This window comes from Artibeus jamaicensis, unplaced genomic scaffold, assembly GCF_021234435.1.
Source record: "Artibeus jamaicensis isolate MK-2021 breed Jamaican fruit bat unplaced genomic scaffold, CSHL_Jam_final contig_685, whole genome shotgun sequence".
NCBI classification, from domain to species: domain Eukaryota; kingdom Metazoa; phylum Chordata; class Mammalia; order Chiroptera; family Phyllostomidae; genus Artibeus; species Artibeus jamaicensis.
Window position 1 is genome coordinate 16926232 of NW_026521924.1, and position 21390 is coordinate 16947621.

The following is a 21390-nucleotide window of genomic DNA, read 5'->3' on the forward strand; positions in this document are numbered from 1 at the left end:
TATGCATTGGCAATTTTGACAGGTATTACCAAATTACTCTCTTTTAAAAATTATTATGCAAAAGTAATATGTGCACTCCGGCTGGTGTGGCTCACTGGCTTGAGCATTGGCCTGTGAACCGAAAGGTCGCTGGTTTGATTCCTGGTCGGGGCACATGCCTGGGTTGCGGGCCATGTCTCCAGTCAGGGGTGGGTGAGAGGCAGCTCATCAGATTGTCTCACATGAATGTTTCTTTTCATCTCTTTGTTCCTCCCTTCCCCTTTTTCTAAAAAAAAAAAAACCACTTTAAAAAAGAATCATACATGCTGATTATAAAAATGGAAGCAGTATAGAAAAAGTACATAACATCAAATGTTAAATTCCCTCTTCAAATCCTAATTGTTATGGACAGTTTGGCATGTACCCTCCCCTGCTCTTGTTTCTGCATATTCTGTGTATGTACAAACATATGTGGCTTGGGCTTTTTTGGAGCATGGGGATTGTATTTGGTTCTATCAAAAATGGGGACTGTATTAAGTTATTCTGTAGTTTTCTTTTCCCCTTAGCAATATGTCTAGGAGATCTTTCCAGATCAAGAAACACAGATGATCTTAGTCTTTTTAATGACTACAGAGCATTCCATTGTAAGGACCAGAATTTCCTTTATTGCTGGCTTGAGCATGGCATTGTTCAAAAGTACTCTATTTATCCCATAGGGAGAATGGAGAGGGAATAATGCCAGGAAATCAAAACAGCCCAGTAACAGCTCTTTCCTAAGGGCAGGTAGTGACCCCTGACCCCTGTGAGGTGAGAGCTCCCCCCCTCCCAGTGGTTCTGCAGCAGGACAGTCTGGGGCTACAAAGGCGAACTCTGAATCACACTGTTGGTCTAGAATCTTAGCTCCCCTACCACTAGATATAGACCATGAACTTCAGTTTTCGCATCTATAAAATGGGTTAATGATAGTAGTTACCTCATGGTTGGTTAAAAGGATCCAATTGGGTAAGATGTAATTACCCCTCCCCCATGGTGGACCTCATTTCACCAAATGCCATGACCCCCCACTCTATCACTTGGCCCACCTGAGTCTCATCCCATACTCTTCCCCTCTTCTTACACCCCATTGGCAAGGGCTGCCAGTTCTGCATTCCAAACATAATCTGTACTTGACCTCTTGCTCATTTCTTGTACCCGCGTCCTTCCTTTCTCCCCCCTCAGTCTATTGTCTCCATGCAACCAGAGGAAGCCTATAAAACTCTTCAGTCAGATTCCGTCCTTCCTCTGTTCAACCCCTCTTGTGGCTTCTTATCTGGTTTAGAGTAAAAGCTGAAATCGTTGGTTGGCCTTCTAGGCCCTCCCACTTGGGCCAGGAAGCTTCACTAACCTCATCTTCTGCCTCATTCTCCATCCCCCTACCCAGTTCCAGCCACACTGGCATCCCTGCTGTTCCTCAGACACCCTAAGTGCCCCCTCTTTTCCTTTCCTTCTCTCTGGGACCCTCACTCCCAGATTTCCACATGGCTCGCTTTCTTATTACCTCAGGCCTCACCTCACATCTTGCCCATCAGCCAGGCCTTTCCTGACCACCCTATCTAAATTGGCTCACTCTCCTTGGCAAAATAAAGTTGTGAGGAATAAGAGTGGCTGTTTTCTCTCAGGCCACTTCCCCAGAGGAGCTGCCGCCTTCTAGTAAGCACCCTTGTAGCCCATGTCCAGGCTCCATCCCATGGGATCCTCATTCCCGTTGTCTGCGTCTCCTGCAGGTGAGAAACCTTACAAATGCTCAGTGTGTGAGTCTGCATTCAACCGCAAAGACAAACTGAAGAGACACATGTTGATCCATGAGCCATTCAAGAAATACAAATGCCCCTTCTCGTGAGTAGAGACTGGCATGGAGGGGGTGCAGGTTTGCCTAGTGGTGGGACAGACAGATGTCAGTCAGGTCTGAGGACTGAAGACTCCTTTTATCCTGTCCTGGGCCCTCCCCGCTGGCTTCACTCCCCATTCTGCTTCTTTGCCTTACCATTAGGATAGACAACAGGGTCGTCATGTTCAGGGCTAGCGGGTAGACCAGCAAGAGGGTCCTGGCCTTGCTGAGCACCCCCTGACCAGTGGCTTTGTGTTCTAGGACACACACAGGCTGCAGTAAGGAGTTCAACCGGCCAGATAAGCTGAAGGCTCATATCCTCTCCCACTCTGGTAAGTGGCTCTCAGACCTGCCAGGAGGTCTGGTTCAGCATAAGCTGCCTGGGGCAGGCTCCCCACACATATTCCATGGGGCTTATTATCCCCGTCTGGTACATTCCAGCCAACAGACTTTTGTTCATGTGATTCATGAGCCAGGCCAGTGTTAGGGTCCTTGGGGTGCACAGAGGTGAGTCAGACATAGTCCCCCAGACTGAGGGGGCAGCTGACTTGAGAGAAGCTGACCATCACTCAGAGAGGTTCCGAGTGTGGTAAAGGTATAGATCAGGTATGGAGGGAGATCAGTCATCTGGCCCAAGGTAAAGCCAGGAAACATCTTCAGTCCCCTCTGTAGAGCTTGGCAGCTGGGATATAGATCCAGGGGTCTCCACACCACTCCTCAGTTTCTTGGGAGCTTCACAAAGCTCCCCCAGAGCAGCATGGCTGGCTTTCCACATACTGTTTGGTCTAGAACAGGGCTTCTCAACCTTGGCACCATTGATTTGGGGGCCAGATCATTTGTTTTCGTAGAGGGCTGCTCTGGGCACTGCAGGATGTTGAGTAGCATCTCTGGCCTCCAACCAGAAGATGTCAGTGGCATCTCCCAAGGCATATTTGTGGCAACCAGAAATATCTCCAAAGGACAGGCCACAAGTCTCCTGGGGGAAAAAAGTCACCCTTGGTTGAGAACCACTGCTTTACAGAAAGGATGGCTAAAGAAAGTTTGAAAACTGTGAGAATAGATCAGGGACTTAGAGACAGAGGGCCAGGCAAGTCTCTGCCCCTCACTAAACTAGGGAGGCGAGGGGCCTACGGCTCAGGCTGAGTGTGGGCTGGAATTGACTCCATGTGTATGTGGAGCCACCAGTGATTTACTCAGTGAGTGACCGTTGAGGACCTACCATGTGTGAGGCCCTGGGGGAGCTAGGGGGGAATGAGACAGGCAGAATCCTACGGGGCCCTCCTGGGGAGTCTTAGATTTGGCAGCAGAGGTCGAAAATGAACAGCAGACAACTAAGTATGTAGCAGCAGAGTATGCTGAGTGCAAAGATGGAGATAAACAGGGTGATGGGGCAGAGAATGAAAAGAGGAGGTGACGTGAAAAGAGCCAGGAAATGGCTTCCAGGGTGAGGGAGCAGCAGATGCAAAGCCTTGAGGCAGGGAAGGGACTGAGGGTGTTTTAGACAAAGAAAGGCAAGAGAGATGCCTGGAGCTCAGAGTTCGAAGCATGGGGAGGAAGGAGATGGTGCTGAGAGGTGAAGGGGTGGTCAGCCCACACAGAGCTTTGTGGGAAACCTGGGGGTAAAAATGCTTTAGAGCAGGGAATATCATGATCCTTTATGTGTTTTATGAAGATGTCACTAGCTGCCCTGTAGGGAATGGTGTTAGGGGGATGGTGTGAAGCAGGCAGACCAGACAGGAGAGAGATGATGGACCCGGGGAAGTTAGCCAAGGTTTGGGAGCTGAACATACTGTTCCAGGCAGAGGGAAACAGCAGGTGCAAAGGCCAGGAAGCAGGAACCAGCTTGATGCGTTTGAGAAAACCGAGTGTGGCTGGCACTGAGTGTCTAGGAGAAGGTGAGAGATGAGACTAGAGGTAGCAGGGCCCAAGTTACACAGATGCTTGTAGGCAAGCCAAGAGACTGGGTGTTATTCCCAGTGCAGGGTCAAGGGTTTGGGCGCCTCTCACTGACTCCCCCTCCCAACCAGGCATGAAGCTCCACAAGTGTGCCCTGTGCAGCAAGTCCTTCAGCCGTCGTGCCCATCTTGCTGAGCACCAGCGCGCCCACACAGGCAACTACAAGTTCCGCTGTGCTGGCTGCGCCAAGGGCTTTTCCCGCCACAAATACCTCAAGGATCACCGCTGTCGCCTCGGCCCCCAAAAGGATAAGGACCTGCAAGCCCGACGACCCTCCCGGAGGAGGTCGGCTCCCCGCAGTGGCAGCAGTGGTGGGCACAAGGTGGTGGCCCCTGTGCCTGACCCACTGGGGCTGGAGGAGTTGAAGGACACAGGGGCTGGGGCAATGCCTGAGGCTGTCCCAGGCAAGCCACCCTTCTCCGAGCCGGATGCCGTGCTGTCTATTGTAGTGGGTGGCACGGTGGGCAGTGAACCTGAGCTGGTAGTGCCTGGGCATGCTGAAGGCCTGGGCCCCAACCTGGCACTGGCAGAGCTGCAGGCAGGGGCCGATGGCCCCTGTGCCATGCTTGCTGTGCCTGTCTACATCCAGGCCTCGGAGTGAGGGACCCGTGGTGTCTGCTCTGTGGCCCAGCCTGATGCTCGCCTTTGGGTCTACAGCCTCTGAGGGCAGACTAGACATCCTTCCCTGTGGAAGCGAGCTGTCCGCTCGGCGGAAAACCTCTCAGAATGTCACTTATAAACCCTGGCCCATGACCACCCTGCTGTATCCCCTATCCTTCTGGAAAGCTCTGTAGCGTTCTGGGTCCTGGGGCAGGGCTGCCTGTTGCTTCCAGGCAGGGGTGATGGCAAGACAGATGGCTGAGCCTGAGTGGCCCATGGTCTGGCTGGGTCCAGGCTTGTGGTTAGGCTGCCTAACAGAGAAGACAGGCTAGTCCTGCCACCTGCTCTGGGCTGCCTTAGGGGTAGCCCAGCGTGGTCAGGGCCAGTATCTGCTGTACCTTTTTACATCCGGCTACTCACAGCATCCCCAGATGAATCTGTGATATAGGCATTTAGGAGGCACTCAAATGTTGTGGTGAGTGTGCAGCATCAGTCTAATCTGGTTTCAAATCCAAGTGCTATCACTCACTTGCTTTGTGACCTTGGGTAAGTCTCTTCACCTCTCTAAGCCCTGTGTTCCTCATCTGTGCAATGAGGCTTATGACAATACTACCTCATAGGGCTGTCATGAGGATCTGGTCTGATGAAATAAGTAAAGGATTCACAATAGTGCCTGGCACTTGGAAAGTGCCTAATAAATGTTTTTATCAAAATGCGTATCCACATGGCTCATGCTGTGGCTTCGGCAGTCCCTATGTGGCAGCATTCTCCCCTCCGAAGTGTGTGGGGGCTGAGGGCTCCATGGACCCTCGCACAGCACTGTGCTGCCCCATAGCCATGAAGAGGTTTTGTGTTCCCAGAGTGACGATTTCCGAACATAGCCCTTAGGAACACGCAGCAGAAGGAGTTTCTACTCACTTTTGAGAATGCAGGGTCCTGGGCCTCACTCTCAAACCCTTTGGAATCAGAAACACTGACTAGAGCCAGAGGTCCATCTTGAGCAGGCCTCTGGATGGCCACAGGTGCCCCTGCATCCAGCATTCCCTCCCCCATCCGCGTCAGTCCAGGGGGAAGCAAACTAGGGTCGTTGGGAGGCAGGGAGAGAAAGAAGGGGCCTTGGCTGAGTTCCCTCACTTATTTTCACAACCACCCTTCTGGGCCATCCTCCCTCAGTTATAAGAGAGGAAACTGAGGCTCAAGACTAAACAGGGCTCAGTGTTGGAGAACTGTTTGGCTCAGTTTGATAACTGAGTTTCCTTAAAAGCTGACACACCCCTCTCACATCTGTGCCAGGGCCCTTCGCCACATCCTCAGGAAGCGTAGGATGCAGTGGGAGGGACAAATGAGGCAGTAGTGCACAGCAGAGGGGGTGAGGGCTTTTAATGTATCCTGCCCGCATAAAAGCTAGGAGAGGGATTGATGGAGACAGGACGGCTCTTTGGAGGAAGTAACATTTGAGCTGGGCCTTCATACAGAGTGTTTGAACTCATGGGTAGTTAGGGGAAGGCAAGGTATGAGCCATGACTTCAAGTTGTGACAATGTAAGGCCTATCGTATTCCAGTGCCAGTGAATGGTCTAGGTGACCAGAGATTTGGATGCAGTGGGTAGATCATGATAATCGCTGTTCCATTCAAGTCTCCACATGGACATGGGCACTATACTAAGTCTTTTATTTCATATTACCTCAGCCCCATTAGGTGAGAATTGTTACTTTTCTTATTTTACAGATGAGGAAGCAGAGGCACAGAAAGGCAAAGTTCTTTGCCCAAGCTCATACAGCTAGTAAGTCACAGAACTGGCATTCGGGCTGGGGAGGTCTGTCTCCATGTGCTGTTAGCCACTTTGCTCTGTTGAAATATGTGTTGATACCGAATCAGAGATCCCTGGGTGTTGGGTTAAAGAATTTGGACTTTCTTCTCTACATAATGGATGAGTCATTAAACATTTAAAAAACTTGTGACATTAAAGGAAATGTTAAAAACCACACTTTCATCCTAATACAGCTATTTAAATTATATTTCTGCCTCTTCCTGCCAGTATATACATGAATGCACATCTACCAGAATCATGAGGATTAACGCTTATTAGGCACTTATGCAGTGCTTGGCATATCTTAAACACTTCGAGGTAGGTGATATTTTTAATCTCATTTTACAGCTGAGATGAGGCAACAGGCTCAGTGAGGTTAAGCAACCCAAGTCATGCAGCAGTTGGTGGCAGAGCCAGGTCACAGAACATACCAAGGTCAGGTCTGATATTTAATAGATGCAGAGTTGGACTACAGGGGAGGAGGCTAAGGCAATTTTGGGGTTCCTGTAGCTGAACCTCTCCTATGTTGACGAACAGGGATATTGAGTCCCAAGAAGGGAAGGCCCTTAGTCAAGGGTCGCTCAGGACCCCAGGGTTCTTTACAGAGCCCCAAGGTACTGGATAGAATGTAGTGTAAATGGGCTGTCCTGGGCATCCAGGGTTTCACAGATTTTGGCATCTGGAAGAGCTGGGTTTGCATCTTGGTTCGGCCCCTTCCTGGCTGTGTGACTGTGGCAAGGCCCTTCACCTCTCTGAACCTCCCTGTCCTCCTAATGTCAAATGGGGAGAATAAATAGTACCTGCCCAATGAAGTTGTCACAATTCAGAGAGAGAACTCGGGTAAAGTAAAGATTACAAATTGGCAACTCATAGGTTGATTCTAGCTTACAGAGAAACTTTGTTTAGTTTTCGGTGTTTTAAAAAATGAGCCAACATTTAAAAATAATGCAATGTAAAACCTACTGCAATGGCAAAAAGTGAGATGCATTCTCTCCATGTTAAGAACAAGACAGGGATGCCTTCTGTCGTGACGGCAACATTATTTTGGAGGCCTAGCCAAAGCAGTAAGTCAAGAAAAAGAAGTAAATGGTGGAAGGATCAGAAATGGTGAAATAATAGCAAATATGCTGAAATAATTGCAAGATCAATATATAAAAATTTACTGTGTTCCTATATCCAGAAACAATTAGAAAATTTAATTAAAATTGGGAGGTTTTACCTAAAAATCTGGGTTTCTGACTTCTAAATTTAAAATTGGGTTATTTCACAGTGGGGCAGCAATCAGGTGAAGCTGCTAGCCAGGCCCTTTTGGTGGGCCCATGCATTCCTTATGGACATAGTTATTCTTTACTGTTGTCTACCATTGCAGCTGAATGTCAATTTCTACTTACTGTACTTATGTTGATTTGTCTTAGAGTAGAGAAGTATTTCTAATTTCCCATGTCTCTCAGAGGTGGGAGAACAAGATGGCTAGAGAGGATCATATGATTTTTCATGCTCTTGGACTACTTTACTCATCTATTTTACTGTCTGGACTTTGTGGGTATATGGCTTGGGGTCCTTGTAAGTTCTGCTTCCTTTCCTCCCTTCCCTTTCCAGTCTTCTGTCTGCCTCTGCCTCTCAGCCAGTCAGCCTCAGTTTCTCTACGAATAAATGTGGGGAATTGAGTTGTGGCTAACTTTACTGTCTATGAAGCACCAAGCCCTGTGTTCCGTGCCTTATTTACCTGTCACTGAGTCCTCAGAACACCCCTCAGAAGCAAGCTGTCTTATGCTCAGTTTACAGATGCAGAAGCCAGGGCTCAGAGAGGTGTAGTAACCCGCCCAAGAACTCATAGCCAGAATACATGGAGCTGGGCTTCAAACCCAGGATTCCAAAGTTCCTGCCTTGTTTTAGGGTCACTAAAGCTCTCACGGGCTGGGGTTTTATTTGAAACTGTTTCTTTGAGGCTCCAACCCCTGTTCATCTGCTTGGCCATCATTACCCTGTCCAGGCTACCAACTTCTTTTGCATGGGTGACTGTATCAGCCCTCTCTTTGGCCTCCCTCCTTTCTCTCACCATGATCCATTTTCTTTTTCTTTTTTTGGAAAGCAAGAAGTAAAACCGTCTTTATTTATTATTTTTTAATATATTTTATTAATTATGTCATTACAGTTCTATTTCCCCCCTTCATTCCCCTCCACCCTGCACACCCCCTTCCCCACCATTCCCCCCTTTAGTTTATGACCACGTGTCTCAAGTTCTTTAGAGTGTATATTTCCCATACTATTCTTGCCCCCGTATCTATTTTCTACCTACCATCTATGCTACTTATTCTCTGTACCTTCCCCCGCTTCTCCTTCTCCCACTCCCCTGTTGCTAACCCTCCATGTGATCTTCATTTCTATGGTTCTGCTCCTGATCTAGCTGTCCTCTTAGTTTGCTTTTGTTTTAGGTGTGGTTCTTAATAATTGTGAGTTTGCTCTCCTTTCACTGTTCATCTTTTTTATCTTCTTTTTCTTAGGTAAGTCCCTTTAACATTTCATATAATAAGGGCTTGGTGATGATGAACTGCTTGAATTTGACCTTATCTGAGAAGCACTTTATCTGCCCTTCCATTCTAAATGAAAGCTTTGCTGGATAGAGCAATCTTGGATGTAGGTCTTTGGATTTCATAACTTGGAATACTTCTTTCCAGCCCCTTCTTGCCTGGAAGGTCTCTTTTGAGAAATCAGCTGACAGTCTGATGGGATTTCCTTTGTAGGTGACTGTTCCCTTATCTCTTGCTGCTTCTAGGATTCTCTCCTTCATTTTAATCTTGGCTAATGTAATGATGATGTGTCTTGGTGTGTTTCTTCTTGGGTCCAACTTCTTTGGTACTCTCTGAGCTTCCTGGATTTCCTGGAAGTCTATTTCCTTTGCCAGATTGGGGAAGTTATCCTTTATTATTTGTTCAAATAAGTTTTCCACTCGTAGCTGTTCCTCTTCCCCTTCTGGTGCCCTTATAATTCAGATGTTGGAGCATTTAAAGATGTCCTGGAGGTTCCTAAGCCTCTCCTCATTTTTTTGAATTCTTGTTTCTTCATCCTTTTCTCTTTGGTTATTTTTTTTCTCCTGCTGGTCCACTCCTTTGATTTGAGTCTCAGTTTCCTTTCCATTACTATTGGTTTCCTGCGCATTGCCATTCATTTCAATTAGTTTAGCTTCCATATGTTCCTCTAATTTGTGACTAAAATCAACCAGTTCTGTGAGCATCCTGATCACCAGTGTTTTGAATTGTGCACCTGAAAGTTTTGCTATTTCTTCATCACTTAGATTTATTGGCTCTGGGGCTCTGAGTTGTTCTTGAGCCATGTTTTGATCTGTTTGTGCCTGTTACGTATGAGGACTGGGGCCTTAGATGTTCACTGGGGCGGGGCCACCTAGGTCGCTGGTTTGTGATGCTGTAGGTGGGGGCAGGGTCAGAGAGGGACAATGGCAGTTCCCTCTGCCACTTCCTGACACTGGGGCCTGTGCGGTTCATCTCACAGATCACTTCTTCACTGGTTTATCTGCGTGCAAATGTGTGACCACTGCCAGCACTCAGTGGGTCCACCGCCTTGCACCCTCAGTGGGTCCACCCGCTTCTCCACACCTGGGATCCGCCCACGGCTGCTGGTGCACCTGGGTCGCATGCCCGGGTCAGTCTGATGGATCTTTCCTGCCTGACCCAGCTCTGCTGCTGGCTCTGCCCCTCTTACTGGTTTGGCTGAAGGGTTTGTTGTTGTCAGACTTCTGTGTAGTTCAATTTTCTGTGGTTTGGCTGCATTTTTGTTGCTAAAACTTTGTTGTTTTTAAACTTGGTTATGCGAGAAGGTACAGTGCTTCTACCTACGCCTCCATCTTGGCGAAAGTGACCATGATCCATTTTCTTGACAGCAGCTGAAGGGATCTTTCTAGAACCTGAATCAGATTGTGCCACTTTCTTGTTTAAAATCCTCTAGTGGCTTTTGATTTCTCCCAGAATGAAATATAAAGTTTTTTTTCTGTAGATTTCAAGGTTTTACCTGATGCCACCCTCATCTGCTACCACTCTTCTCTCATTCCAGCTACACCTGCTGTCTTGCTGCTCCTCCATCATATAAGCTAGTTCCTGTCTTAGGGCCTTTGCACTTGCTGCTCCCCCATCTACAACTTTCCCCCCCTGGATCTTCATATGGCTGGCTCTCTCACTCCATTCACCTTTGTCCAAAATTCATTCCCTCTGAGAGGCCCTCCCTGGCCTTTCTGTCTAAAATAGCTCCCATCCCTCCCTCATCACAATCTAATTCCTTATAATGCTTCATTTAACAAAATTTTTTTAAGATTTTATTTTTAGAGAGAGGGGAAAGAAGGGAGAAAGAGAGGGGGAAAATATTGATGTAAGAGAGAAATATTCATTGGTTCCCTCTCACAAACCCCCCCAGCTGGGGACCTGGCCTGCAGCCTAGGCACGTGCCCTGAAAAGGAATCGAAACGGTGACCTCTCTGTGTGGCAGAATGACACCCAACACACTGAGCCACATAGGTCAGGGCTGCTTCATTTTTATTCATTATCCTTGACATTATGTTAGACATTTCTTTATTGTCTCTTTCCCTATTAAAAACAAAAGGTCCACAAGGACAAGGCCTTTTGTTTGTGCACTGATATTTTTTATAGTGTCTAGTACTGCCCAGAAATTGCTTGATCAGTATTTGTTGAATAAATAATCATTCAACAAGTGACAACAGCACTTTGAGAGAACAAGACCCACTCTACCCATCCTGTTTTCCAGTCGCACAAAGGAGAAGGGTGAGATTTTCTCAGTAAGAATCTGCCATGTAGGGTGAGAAACGCTAACCCAAAGCCCTGGAAGTTAATGTCTGATACAAAGAAAACTTTCATTTTAAGAGGGAGCTGAAAATATCTGGGACAAATAACAGAGGCGGTGGCTTGGAAGTCTCAGTTGACAGAGCAGGTATTCTGTGTGGCCCAGGAGAACAGGTTGGGCCAGTTTTATCTCCCCTGGGGAGGAAGGAGTGGAGGCAGCAGTTACAAGTCACCCAAACCCCAAGTCTGCCAGTAAGTGACCCTCAGAGATTCTCAAGGACTTGGAGGGTGGTAGTCAGGGATGTTAGCAGATTCTACCTTTGGATTGCGGTGACCCCCTACTTGCCTAGGGTGCCTGGTTTAATGGTGAGGCACAGAACCCTGAGGCAGAGGCTCAATTTTAGTATTGAGCCCTTTGTAGAATCAGAATAAACAGGCCTGAAAAGGAAAGGGTGTTATCCAGTATTTCATCATAGTAAGAATGAGGCCAGACCCTGTTCTCCTGCCCCGCAAAGTCACTTCTACCTCAGTCCATTAATTCGTTTTACAAATACTTATTGAGCACCTACTAAATGTTAAGTATAGTTCTGACATTGATGATAATACTGTGAACCCAAAACAATGATCTGTGGAAAATCCCTGTGGAAGAAGCAGAAGATAAACAACAGAGTAAATAAGCAAATTATATAATATGTTAGAAGGTGATGAGTGTTACAGAAAAAGAAAAAATAGAGGACAGTAGAGGTTTTAGAATGTGAGGTGGGGAGCAAGTTGCAGAATTATATGGGATGGCCTGGAAAGCCTCACTGAGAAGGAAACAGTTGGCTTTCTAGGGCACAGCGCCTGCTGTGTGGCCTGCACATGCTCTGGTGAATGGGTATGGAGTAGGTCCTATACCCCCCCCCCAGACCTCAAGCACAAGGGCCCCTCCAGTGCACAATCTCCCCCCACTCTTCACTTGCCCCTCTTAGGTTCAGCCAGGTCTGTCCTAACCCTACTCTTCAGGGAGGTTATACCTGCTCCCAGGCCCATCACGCTTCAGTTATTTACGGGTTTGTGTGTGTGTATCTCTCCATTCATTCTCGGCATGTTTTTACAAGCAGTCCTGATACAGCCTCAGAATTCTTCTCAACCCAGAAATCTCAGTGGCCCATACCAATTGGTGGGGGTTGGTAATTAAGATTAAATCTGAGTGTTCTGCTATCATATCTCCAAGATGTTTTTCTGGGCTCCCAAAGTTACGACAGAGGCTCCACTGTCATCCTCAGCTTTGCCCCAGCAATATAAGGCTGATGGTGGTAGGGCCTACAGGGTCTGTTATGTATATATTCTTTGAGTCATGGCTGAAGCCCAGCAAAGTGTTTTGCTACCTCTATGCCTGGTTGCAGCATTCCTTAGATAAAGAGGGGAGAGGGAAGATTGCTTAGATGTGGAGGGGTCATTGTACCCATAAGGTGGCTTGATTGAAGTCTCCTTGTTTTTTTTTCTTTTGATATAAACATTGCAATGTCTCAATTACACAACAAACAAAAGTGTGACTTATATTTTACAAATTTTTGCTGCTGTGAATTCTTGCATGTCTCTCACATTTGAAAAATTTCATCTACCCTGGAAAGTTGAGTGAAATAAACTCTCCTGTCCTCTGAGGATGGCTACCTATGTATGCAGGCTGAGATTGTGGCAGATTACAAGAAAGACAGCATCTGAGGTGTGTTTTTTCACATATAGATCATAGCCTTGGAAAGAGACAAGACTCATATGTGAAATAACAGAGAAAAAGTTCAGCTAAGCTGTCATTTATTTGAAACTCTGTTCCCAAGCAACTTCACATATTGAGAGCTTCAGGAAAGGAGAAAAATAGACTTTGAGAAGTCATGTTTTTCTACATTGGCAATTGGAAGCAGCAAATTAGAATGGTGGGCTTGGGGAAAGTATTGGCTTCTAATCACAGCCTCACTGCTAATGGATGGTGAAGTGATACTTTTTTTAAAGGTTTTATTTATTTTTAGAGAGAGGGCAAGGGAAGGAGAAAGAGAGGGAGAGAAACACTGATGTGTGATTCCCCCAACTGGGGACCTGACCCGCAATCCAGGCATGTGCCCTGACCAGGAGTGGAACCAGTGATCTTTCCATTTGCTGCCTGGTGCTCAGTCTACTGAGACACACCATCCAGGGCTGAAGTGGTTCTTGACAGTCAAGAAGAAGGGAAAACAATAAGATGTGGCCCCACATCCAGCTGGGCCTGTGTAATGCAGCAGGAAAAATTCTCAATACTTCTGCTACCTTTGAAAGTTCTGGGTCTCCTCCTGATTTAATTATTGTGCGTAATGATGACCCAGAATCTGTAGAAATGAATACATACTTTTGAGCGCCTATGCTAAGTAAGCATTTGACATTCCCTAGCTTATATAAGCTTGAAGGTGATCCTGTCATCTTCTCCAGTATACAGTTTCTGCAAGGGAGGTAGGTACACATTATACAAGTGGCAACTTGCCCAAGAAAGTATTCAAAGTGGGTTTTGAACCTTTGCAATCTAAATCCAGTTGTGAAGGTTTTGAGGAGCCTATTAGGTGAATTAGAATTACAAAGTCATTCCAGGTAGAGGGAACAGCAAATGCAAAGATGAGGATAGTAAATTAAGTTAATCACTCAATTTCACAGTCTTGGTTTATTCACTTACAAAATAGGTGTATCATCTGTCATAGGATTGTGAGAATTAAATGTGATAATGTGTATAAAGCACTTTTCACAATGTCTGCATCATGCAATACGCAGAATGTTGATTACTGTTTCCTTAAATACTGTTATTGCTCTTTCTATCCTTCCTCTACAGATCGGCTTCCCAAGGACACTACATTTCCCAGCATGCCACCTCGCCCTTTGACCCTAAACAGGCCAAAAGTAGCACCGCCCATTGCCTCAAGCCGGAAGACTATAGCTTCCCGGCATGCCGCGCGCCTCTCTCTGCTAGATTTGAGGCACAGTCAGCGCGTTGCCTACCGGGAGTTGTAGTAGGCGGCGCGTTTCCCTGACGCCGGCCCGGCCGGGCGTGGGGGCCTGTGGGAGGTGGCGCGGCCGGGCTCAGCTGCTGGGTGAAGGCAGAGAGGCCTACGGCGGCTGGGAGCGGCTGGGCCGGGAGCGGGCGCTGGAGCCTAGCCGAGCCGGAACGGACGGCGCAGGCCGGCGCGGCGAGCAGCAACCATGTCGATGTTCGGGAAGCTGTTTGGGGCGGGAGGGGGTAAAGCTGGGAAGGGTGGCCCGACCCCCCAGGAGGCCATCCAGCGGCTGCGGGACACGGAGGAGATGCTAAGTAAGAAACAAGAATTCCTGGAGAAGAAGATCGAGCAGGAGCTTACAGCCGCCAAGAAGCACGGCACCAAAAACAAGCGCGGTGAGTCGGCCCGGCCCCCTCATACTCCCCTCAGCGTCTGGGCCCAGACTCCACCTTCATCGGACCGCACCAGGGTCTTCCCGGTCACACTCCTTTCCGTGCCCTTCCGGGCATGGCACTTTCCCAGTCTGACTCCCTTCGGTGTCTACCCGATCCTTGGATTCTTCCACCATCAGACTGTCATTTCAAGCTCTCTACCCCTCAGGCTTTCCCTTACTCTACCAGGCCCCTTCAGACCCTGTTTTCACAACACTCTGCCTTCACTCTGTTCCTTTCTGTTCTGCCTTTTTCTCCACCCTCTGGCCGGCCTTCACCCACCTTCCCAGGGACCTCCTTCTTGGATCATTTCTGACCCACATCCTAACTTGTTCTTTCCTGGTCCCACTCCTACCCCTCTATGGAGTCCATGAGCTGCTCTTGGCCTCTTTCCACTCTCTGACTCAGAATTTTCCTTGAGAAGCCTCCTTGACGGAGAGAAAAGGGAGCTGGGGGCGAGGAGAACCGTGGTTCCAGCTCTCTTCACATGCTGAGTGAACTTGAGCAGGTTACTTTTGCTCGTGTCTCATTTACCCCCCATCTATCAACCAGGGTTCGGCCTCCATGAGTCCTAAAGTGCCTTTCAGTTCAGTGATTCACTTCTTGTTGCTTCAGAGCCAGGTCTTAGAGTTTTCATGCAGTCCAAGCCTTCACCCCGTGACTCACTGCTTCCCCGTTCCTTTAAAACCAGAAATAAGAATTCATTTCCTCCATTGGCTGAGACTCCTCCCCCATTCCCTCTGCTGTGTTTAAGGGCTGGGATATTGAGTCTTGAGGAACTTTACTTCTTGTTGTATGGCTTTCTGGGTAAGTGCTTTATAGTCAAGTGAGGTGAATGTGAAAATGCTTTAATAACTGTAATTTAGACATATTTGATTTTTTCTTGTTATGGCAAGGTGAGAGTGAACCATAGATAGCATGAGACCCTCCTCCTAAGAAAAGCAAAGGTGAGAGGCATTGAGGAGCCAGCTGTACAATTAAATAAGTTATTTAACTCAGTAGTCTGGTAGTCCCCAGCCCTGTCACCTTGAAGGTAGTTAATTTCCCTCTCTGAAAGGAAGGTCATGGATTTATAGTGCTCAGCACATAGTAGGTGCTAAGTAGATGTTCTCTCATTCTAACAGAAGAACAAAATGGCCCGTCGTGGGGATGCTTCTCTGTCCATAGCACATCCTCTGGAAATTCCTTCTATATGCTTACTGCATGCATTATGTTCATAGGATGAACTGTGAACATAGTTCATAGGGTGGATTCGCTTCCACCCTAATGAGGTAGGAGGCAGAGACAGGAAAATAAGCGAAGACAGTATTGTCTGGTTGTGATGTGCTAGGAAAAAAATCTGATGGGGAGTGATGAGATGGGAAGGGGTGCTACTTTAGATAGAGTGGTAAGGGAAGTCCTGTTTGAAAAGGTAAGTTTGTTCCTTGGGCAATAAGCAACTCTGTAAAAATCTAGGGAGGGGTGTTGTGGGCAGGGGGAACAGCATAGGAAAAGGCTCAGAGGTTGGCTTCTTATAAGGAACAGAAGATCTCTGTTTCTGGAATGAAGTGATTGAAGAGGAGAGTGCTATGAAATAAGGGGGTGGGGAGTGGACCTTGAACTTCTTGGTAAAGAGTTTGGATTTTATTTCAAGTGGATGAAAAGCTGTTGGAGGGTGTTATGCAGGAGGTGCATGTACTAATCATCGATCATAGTTTTAGAAACACCATCTGGTTGCTCTTTGGAAAACAGACCGGTGGAGGGGGTGAGGATGGGAGTGGGGAGACCAGTGAGAAGGCGGCTGTAGTCATCTGTTTGTGGCCTGGACTCCAGTTGTAGCTCTGCAGTGGAGAACAGGTGAGAGTTTGCTGTCTCTAGCTTTTTTCTTAGATGACTCTCAATCAGGATCCTCTGATGTTCATAGTAATTAGAGTCATTGTTTCTGCCAGTCTCATTTGGAATACTTTGCTCATTGCAGGGTTGTTGAGAAGGGCATCATTTTATCTCATCTCCCATCAAAGAGCAGTTCTCCTGTGATCTTTTGGTCTGGAGCTAGTTTAGTTTCTACAGTTTCAGAGGTGATTGAATTTGGTTTTCAAGAGGCTTGGAGAGAGGCTTCCAGCAGACCATGGAGGACCAATCTCAGTTGTAATAACTTTGCTGAAAGCGGTCTGTCTTCTTGAGTTTGTCTGAGAGGACAGGAGCTATTGTCCTTCTTTTTCATGTCCTCCAGGGGAAAAGAGCTCTGCTTATTGGGATAGTGCTGAGGTGTTGTCACCACCACATACCACTCATTTAGGCACTTACTTGATACTGTGCTGCGACCCAGAGAATCAGAGATGAAAAATACACTGTGCCTGCCCTCCAGGGGCTCAGGATTGAAAGTGTGTAGTTTTGTTTTATCTTTTTTGAGTTTGTGTGAGTGTGTGTGTGTGAGAGAGAGAGAGGAGTGGAGGGGGAAGGGAGAAGGAAGGAAACATACCAATTAGTGCTGAAACATGAGTGTGTACTTGGGGCGAAGGCTAAAGAGGAGAAGGCTCCTATCTGGAGGGCAAGGGCAAAGGAGGCTTCCCAGAGGAGGGGGATGAGAGGTGGGTCAGCAGAGAGTTCCGGGGGGTGGGGGGGCTGTGAGAGTGTGGCAGGACAGCAGATAGCTAACACGGGAGTGGCCTGTAGGCTTTAGACCTTGACCTGGAGATGATGAGGAGCCACTGGCTGTCTTACAGCAGAAGAGATGGATCAGCTCGGATATTTGAAAGAACACTCCAGCAGCACCATAAAGGAAGGAGTGTAGCCAGCCAGGAAGGGACTGGAGGCAGGGATCCAGTAACAGTTAAGGGTAGAATATCACAGATAGGATTGGAGCCATAGCTTTGTCACTAGCTGTGCGTGCCTTGGGCAGGTTACTCAGCACCTCAGATTCCTCTTCCGTAAATAAGGGTACTAGTATCTACCTTATTGGATTAAATTATGTTATGCACACAAAGCTCTTAGTAACAATGTCTTCCAGATGGTAAGTGATCAATTAATGCTTGCCATTATCATTATTACAAGGAGACTTGTAATTATTCAGGTGGGAACAAGTGCCTAGTATAGAAGCATGGAAAACTAGATGAGAAGTAATAATGTCAGACTTTTCTGAAGGAGAATCAGAAGAGGCTGGGTGATGGATTAGAACTGTGTGCAGGATGAAGGAGAAGAAATTGAGGACAATTCCCAAGTTTACAGCTTGGACAGTGGTTGTAGGGTGATGCCATTAACCACGATGAAGAACACAGAGGAGGAGCAGTACCTCATAATGGTATAGTTTTTTGAAGTTTGTAAAAGTCCTTTTGTCATGGGAGTCTCACAGTGTCCATGGATACTGTGAGTTCCATGAGGCAGGCTGTGATACTCATGTTCCTCACTATGTCTCCAGCACCTAGCAGAGTGCCTGGCATGTGGTTAGTGCTTAGTAAATATTTATTAAATGAATGAAAACGCGTATGTTCTGTTTTTATTCCCATGGTATAGAGAAGAAAATGAGGCTGGAGAGAGGGTGTAATGACTCAGAGACCAGTTCTTCTGGTAGCTGTGGGCACCTGGCGTTCTGTTTACTCCCTTATGGCTAAAGGTATCATCATGACCTTTGTCATTGCTCAGCTCATTAAGCTTCCACCTGTGCAAGGTGTGGTGCTCAGTGGGAGAAAAAGAAGTGAAATAGGATCAGGCCCTGCCCTGTGGACTGTATAGCCAAATGTGGATGCTATCCTTGTGTCATACACATTGGAAAGACAATAAATTGTCCTTTGAAACAAACCTGTGAAGGTCAAGTACATTATTTACAGTGTGCAGGTGTGTTCCAGGCAGTGGTTTCAGTTAGGGGATTAGAGCAAAATTTGGATTGCATATTTTTCCAAATTGCTTTTCCTTTCCCTTAGTCATTAACTCATTCATTCTTAAACATGCGGTGGGCTCTTCAGCTGTGTCCTAGGTGCATGCTCAGTGCTAGGAATGCAGAGACACCAGACACAGCTCCTGCCATCCAGGAAACTTAAATATCATCACTTTCCTTTTCTATAAAGTAGAAATTGTATTCATCTCACATGACTATATGGTGAGGATTAGCTAAGATAATGTATGAAAGCGTGTGGTACAATGTGAATATCAAGTATACTTTCCTGACAAAGTTATTGTTGATCAGACTTCTTTGGTTTGACTGTCAAAATGGAAAAGTTTTTTTGCTGAGAACTAGATATAAAAAAACAGGATTGCAGTCTAGGTGAAGTGACAAAATCACCCAAACTTAGGCCTTTTTTGGTACCTGTCTAAACAGTGTCCTGTTGGTTTTCTTCCTAAGAAGGATGACCAGATAGCAGAGATTCTTTTCTTCTCGAGGCATTGTAACTATGAAACATCTACCTAGGTGGTTCAGATTTCCCTTTTGCCTTGTTTTAATAAAAATGAGAACAGTTTGTAGAGAGGATAATACTTTAGTTTTTAACAAGAGAATTGTGTGAGATTGGGAAATGGAGACTGGGTATCTCAAACACCTCACACTGGTAAATTTCTTTTGGATTTATGGATGTAAATCAGTTCATTTACAGGTTAATTTAGGTTCAGCTGAAAATGTCTGATCTATGCAGAGAGGCCAGGAACTCACGGGAAATATGTCTTCATTAAGTCCTGCTCATTGCTGGAGCCAGGGTGACTCTCTCATGTTTAATAAAGTTGCTGTAAAACATTGGCATGTGGGAAGACACCCTAATAAGTTAAATTTATAGTGAACGTGGCTTTTTGGTTCTCTGGAATCACGGTGTCAGGTTGAAAATCACAGCATCTTAATGGTGTGTGTGCCAGCAGGAATCTTCCCCTCCCAGAGGCCCAGGGATGGAAAACCTGAAACCCACCCAGGGAACTGAGCAGTGGGGACTTCCCTCGGTGACACTTAGATTTCTTGTTTGAAGAAATGGTTGGCTAGATTGGGTTTGGTTTACTTCTTAAGACAGATGGAATGTCGGGGAGGCCTTATGTGTTGGCTGTCCAAACATGCTGGCGCCTTTAATTCAAATGACAATTTTTTTTTGCCCTATTTGGCAGGGAGATTAAATATTTTTAAGTGCCTGCCAGTAGGTTTATAATGTGATTTGAAATTCAGGATAGATTTTCTCTGGAAGTTTAGCTGAATGTGAGAACCTTTGAGTTGGACTGTTTTGCTCAGGGACATCTTGAGTTGTTCTGAGTTGAGTTTGCGTGTGGAGAAGGAGGCCTGTGAGGATGTGCGTGAGTGTACATCTCTGAGGTTTAGCCAGGGGCTGCTTTGTTTACAGTGGTCCAGAGCCCTGAAATGGAGCCAAGGAGGATTGGGAGGAGGGGCAGGGCTCTTGGGGCCTTGAGGAGTTCCTTTGGGTAGGAAAGGTTTATGAGAATGTGGGCCTCTTGCCCAGGATTATTTTGTGCTATGCCACTGTGTTTTCAAAAGTGAGAGAGAGGATATTCAAAAACAACAACTTTAGATTGGTCATTTTGTAGGTGGATGACTATATTTAGAAGGAAAGTTTAAGCGTAGTAGCAGGAAACAACTGCAGACCTAGCTGGATATAGTACTACCTTGTTTTAAAGGTGTTTGTCTCAAGCCAGCAGATGGTAATTATTGAATTCCTTCTAGGAGGGAGGCAGGCATCAAGATGCATGGTGTAGGCAAAGATTTCTAAATTTGAATACCAGCTTAACCACTCACCAGCAGTACCTTGGCAGTTATCCATTCTGAGTTTCAATTTTCCCATCTATAAAAATGGAATAATAATGATTCTTAGGGTTCTTGTGAGGATATGGAGTAAGTTGATATATGTAAAGTGCCTAGCAGAGTGCCTGGCTCATAGGAGGGACATAAATGTTTCCTTAGTTTCCCAGGTATAGTCGTAGGCACAGTAAGGGATATAAAGATGGCTGATACTCCCTTCTTCCTATAAGAGCTCATAATTCAGTGAGAAACACACACATGTACAAGCAACGTATAAAAGGAAAATTGTGGTGAGTGTACAAATGAAGTGCCAGAGGAAAATGCAGCAGGAAGAGATTAATTCATCTCTGAGGGTTGGCAGGTTCATCTCACCCATCCACCCATCCAATGCCCAAATTCTCTTTGCAGTATTCCTGCCAAGCGATTAACCTCTGATTGAACCTCTCTGCTGACGGGATTTATATTAGGTGCTCTATCCTTCCACTCTATAGCATAGCCTGTCTTTGGGCAACTCTGACTATAAAATCACCTTTCTTTTTTAGAACTGAGATCTGTCTTCCTGCAGTGCCTACGTCCAGTACAGATTGAGGTGGTAGCAGCTTGGGGTAGTAGAGAGAAGGTGGCATCTGGAGTTAGAAGCCATGGGGGCAAATCTGAGCTCTGACAGAGTGAACTGTGTTTCTTCTATTGGAAAAAGAGATTGCTCATTCTGCCTCTTAGGGCCTCAGAACAGGTCTCATATTTCTTTGACTAGACAGATGGAGGAAGATGGTGCTAATGTCTCAAGCCTGCACTTCCCTAGAACAGGTCTCTCTTCCATTAACTATTCTGTTGCCTGGCATTTCTGTTCTTTTCTTACTGCCCTCCCCTGGATGTTCTCCTGCTCATCCGGTGTTGCTCTTAAGATATGGAATGGGCAGAGTGGAATATTCTTAATATTCCAGCCACAGTCTGAGCAGCACAGCCCAGAATATGCAGGACTGGCCATTTGTTCAGGGTTTAATTTGGTTCTGCATGCTATTTGGCCCTGGTAATTCCCATATCACTGAGACAGGGTTTTTTGTTTGTTTGTTTGTTTGTTTGTTTTTGAAAAGCAGTTACTTTGCTGTGGCCTTTCATTAGTAAAGCAGTGAACATCTAGCAACCCCTAAAGTTTGTTTGGTTCTTCTTCAAGAGTCTTAGCTGAAGGATTGAAGGATTTAAGTTCTTAACAAGAGCATCTGACTGGCTTGATTCTCCCAT

The 21390-nt window shown here is 46.5% G+C and overlaps 2 protein-coding genes across 4 annotated transcripts in view; both read left to right on the forward strand.

Annotated features, from left to right (window-relative positions):
• ZNF341 (zinc finger protein 341) overlaps positions 1–6222 on the forward strand; it is a 50085-nt gene extending 43863 nt beyond the window's left edge. For all 3 annotated transcript variants that reach the window (XM_037143239.2, XM_037143240.2, XM_037143241.2), the window contains 3 exons: positions 1743–1854; positions 2108–2178; positions 3874–6222. In XM_037143239.2, the coding sequence (XP_036999134.2) occupies positions 1743–1854; positions 2108–2178; positions 3874–4403 (713 nt within the window). In that variant the 3' untranslated portion in view covers positions 4404–6222. The remainder of the gene's footprint in view (positions 1–1742; positions 1855–2107; positions 2179–3873) is intronic.
• A 7902-nt stretch (positions 6223–14124) lies between these two features.
• The window catches only part of CHMP4B (charged multivesicular body protein 4B), a 41582-nt gene continuing 34316 nt past the window's right edge, over positions 14125–21390 (forward strand). The window contains exon 1 of the mRNA XM_037143242.2: positions 14125–14411. Coding sequence (XP_036999137.2) covers positions 14222–14411 — 190 coding nt within the window. The 5' untranslated portion in view covers positions 14125–14221. The remainder of the gene's footprint in view (positions 14412–21390) is intronic.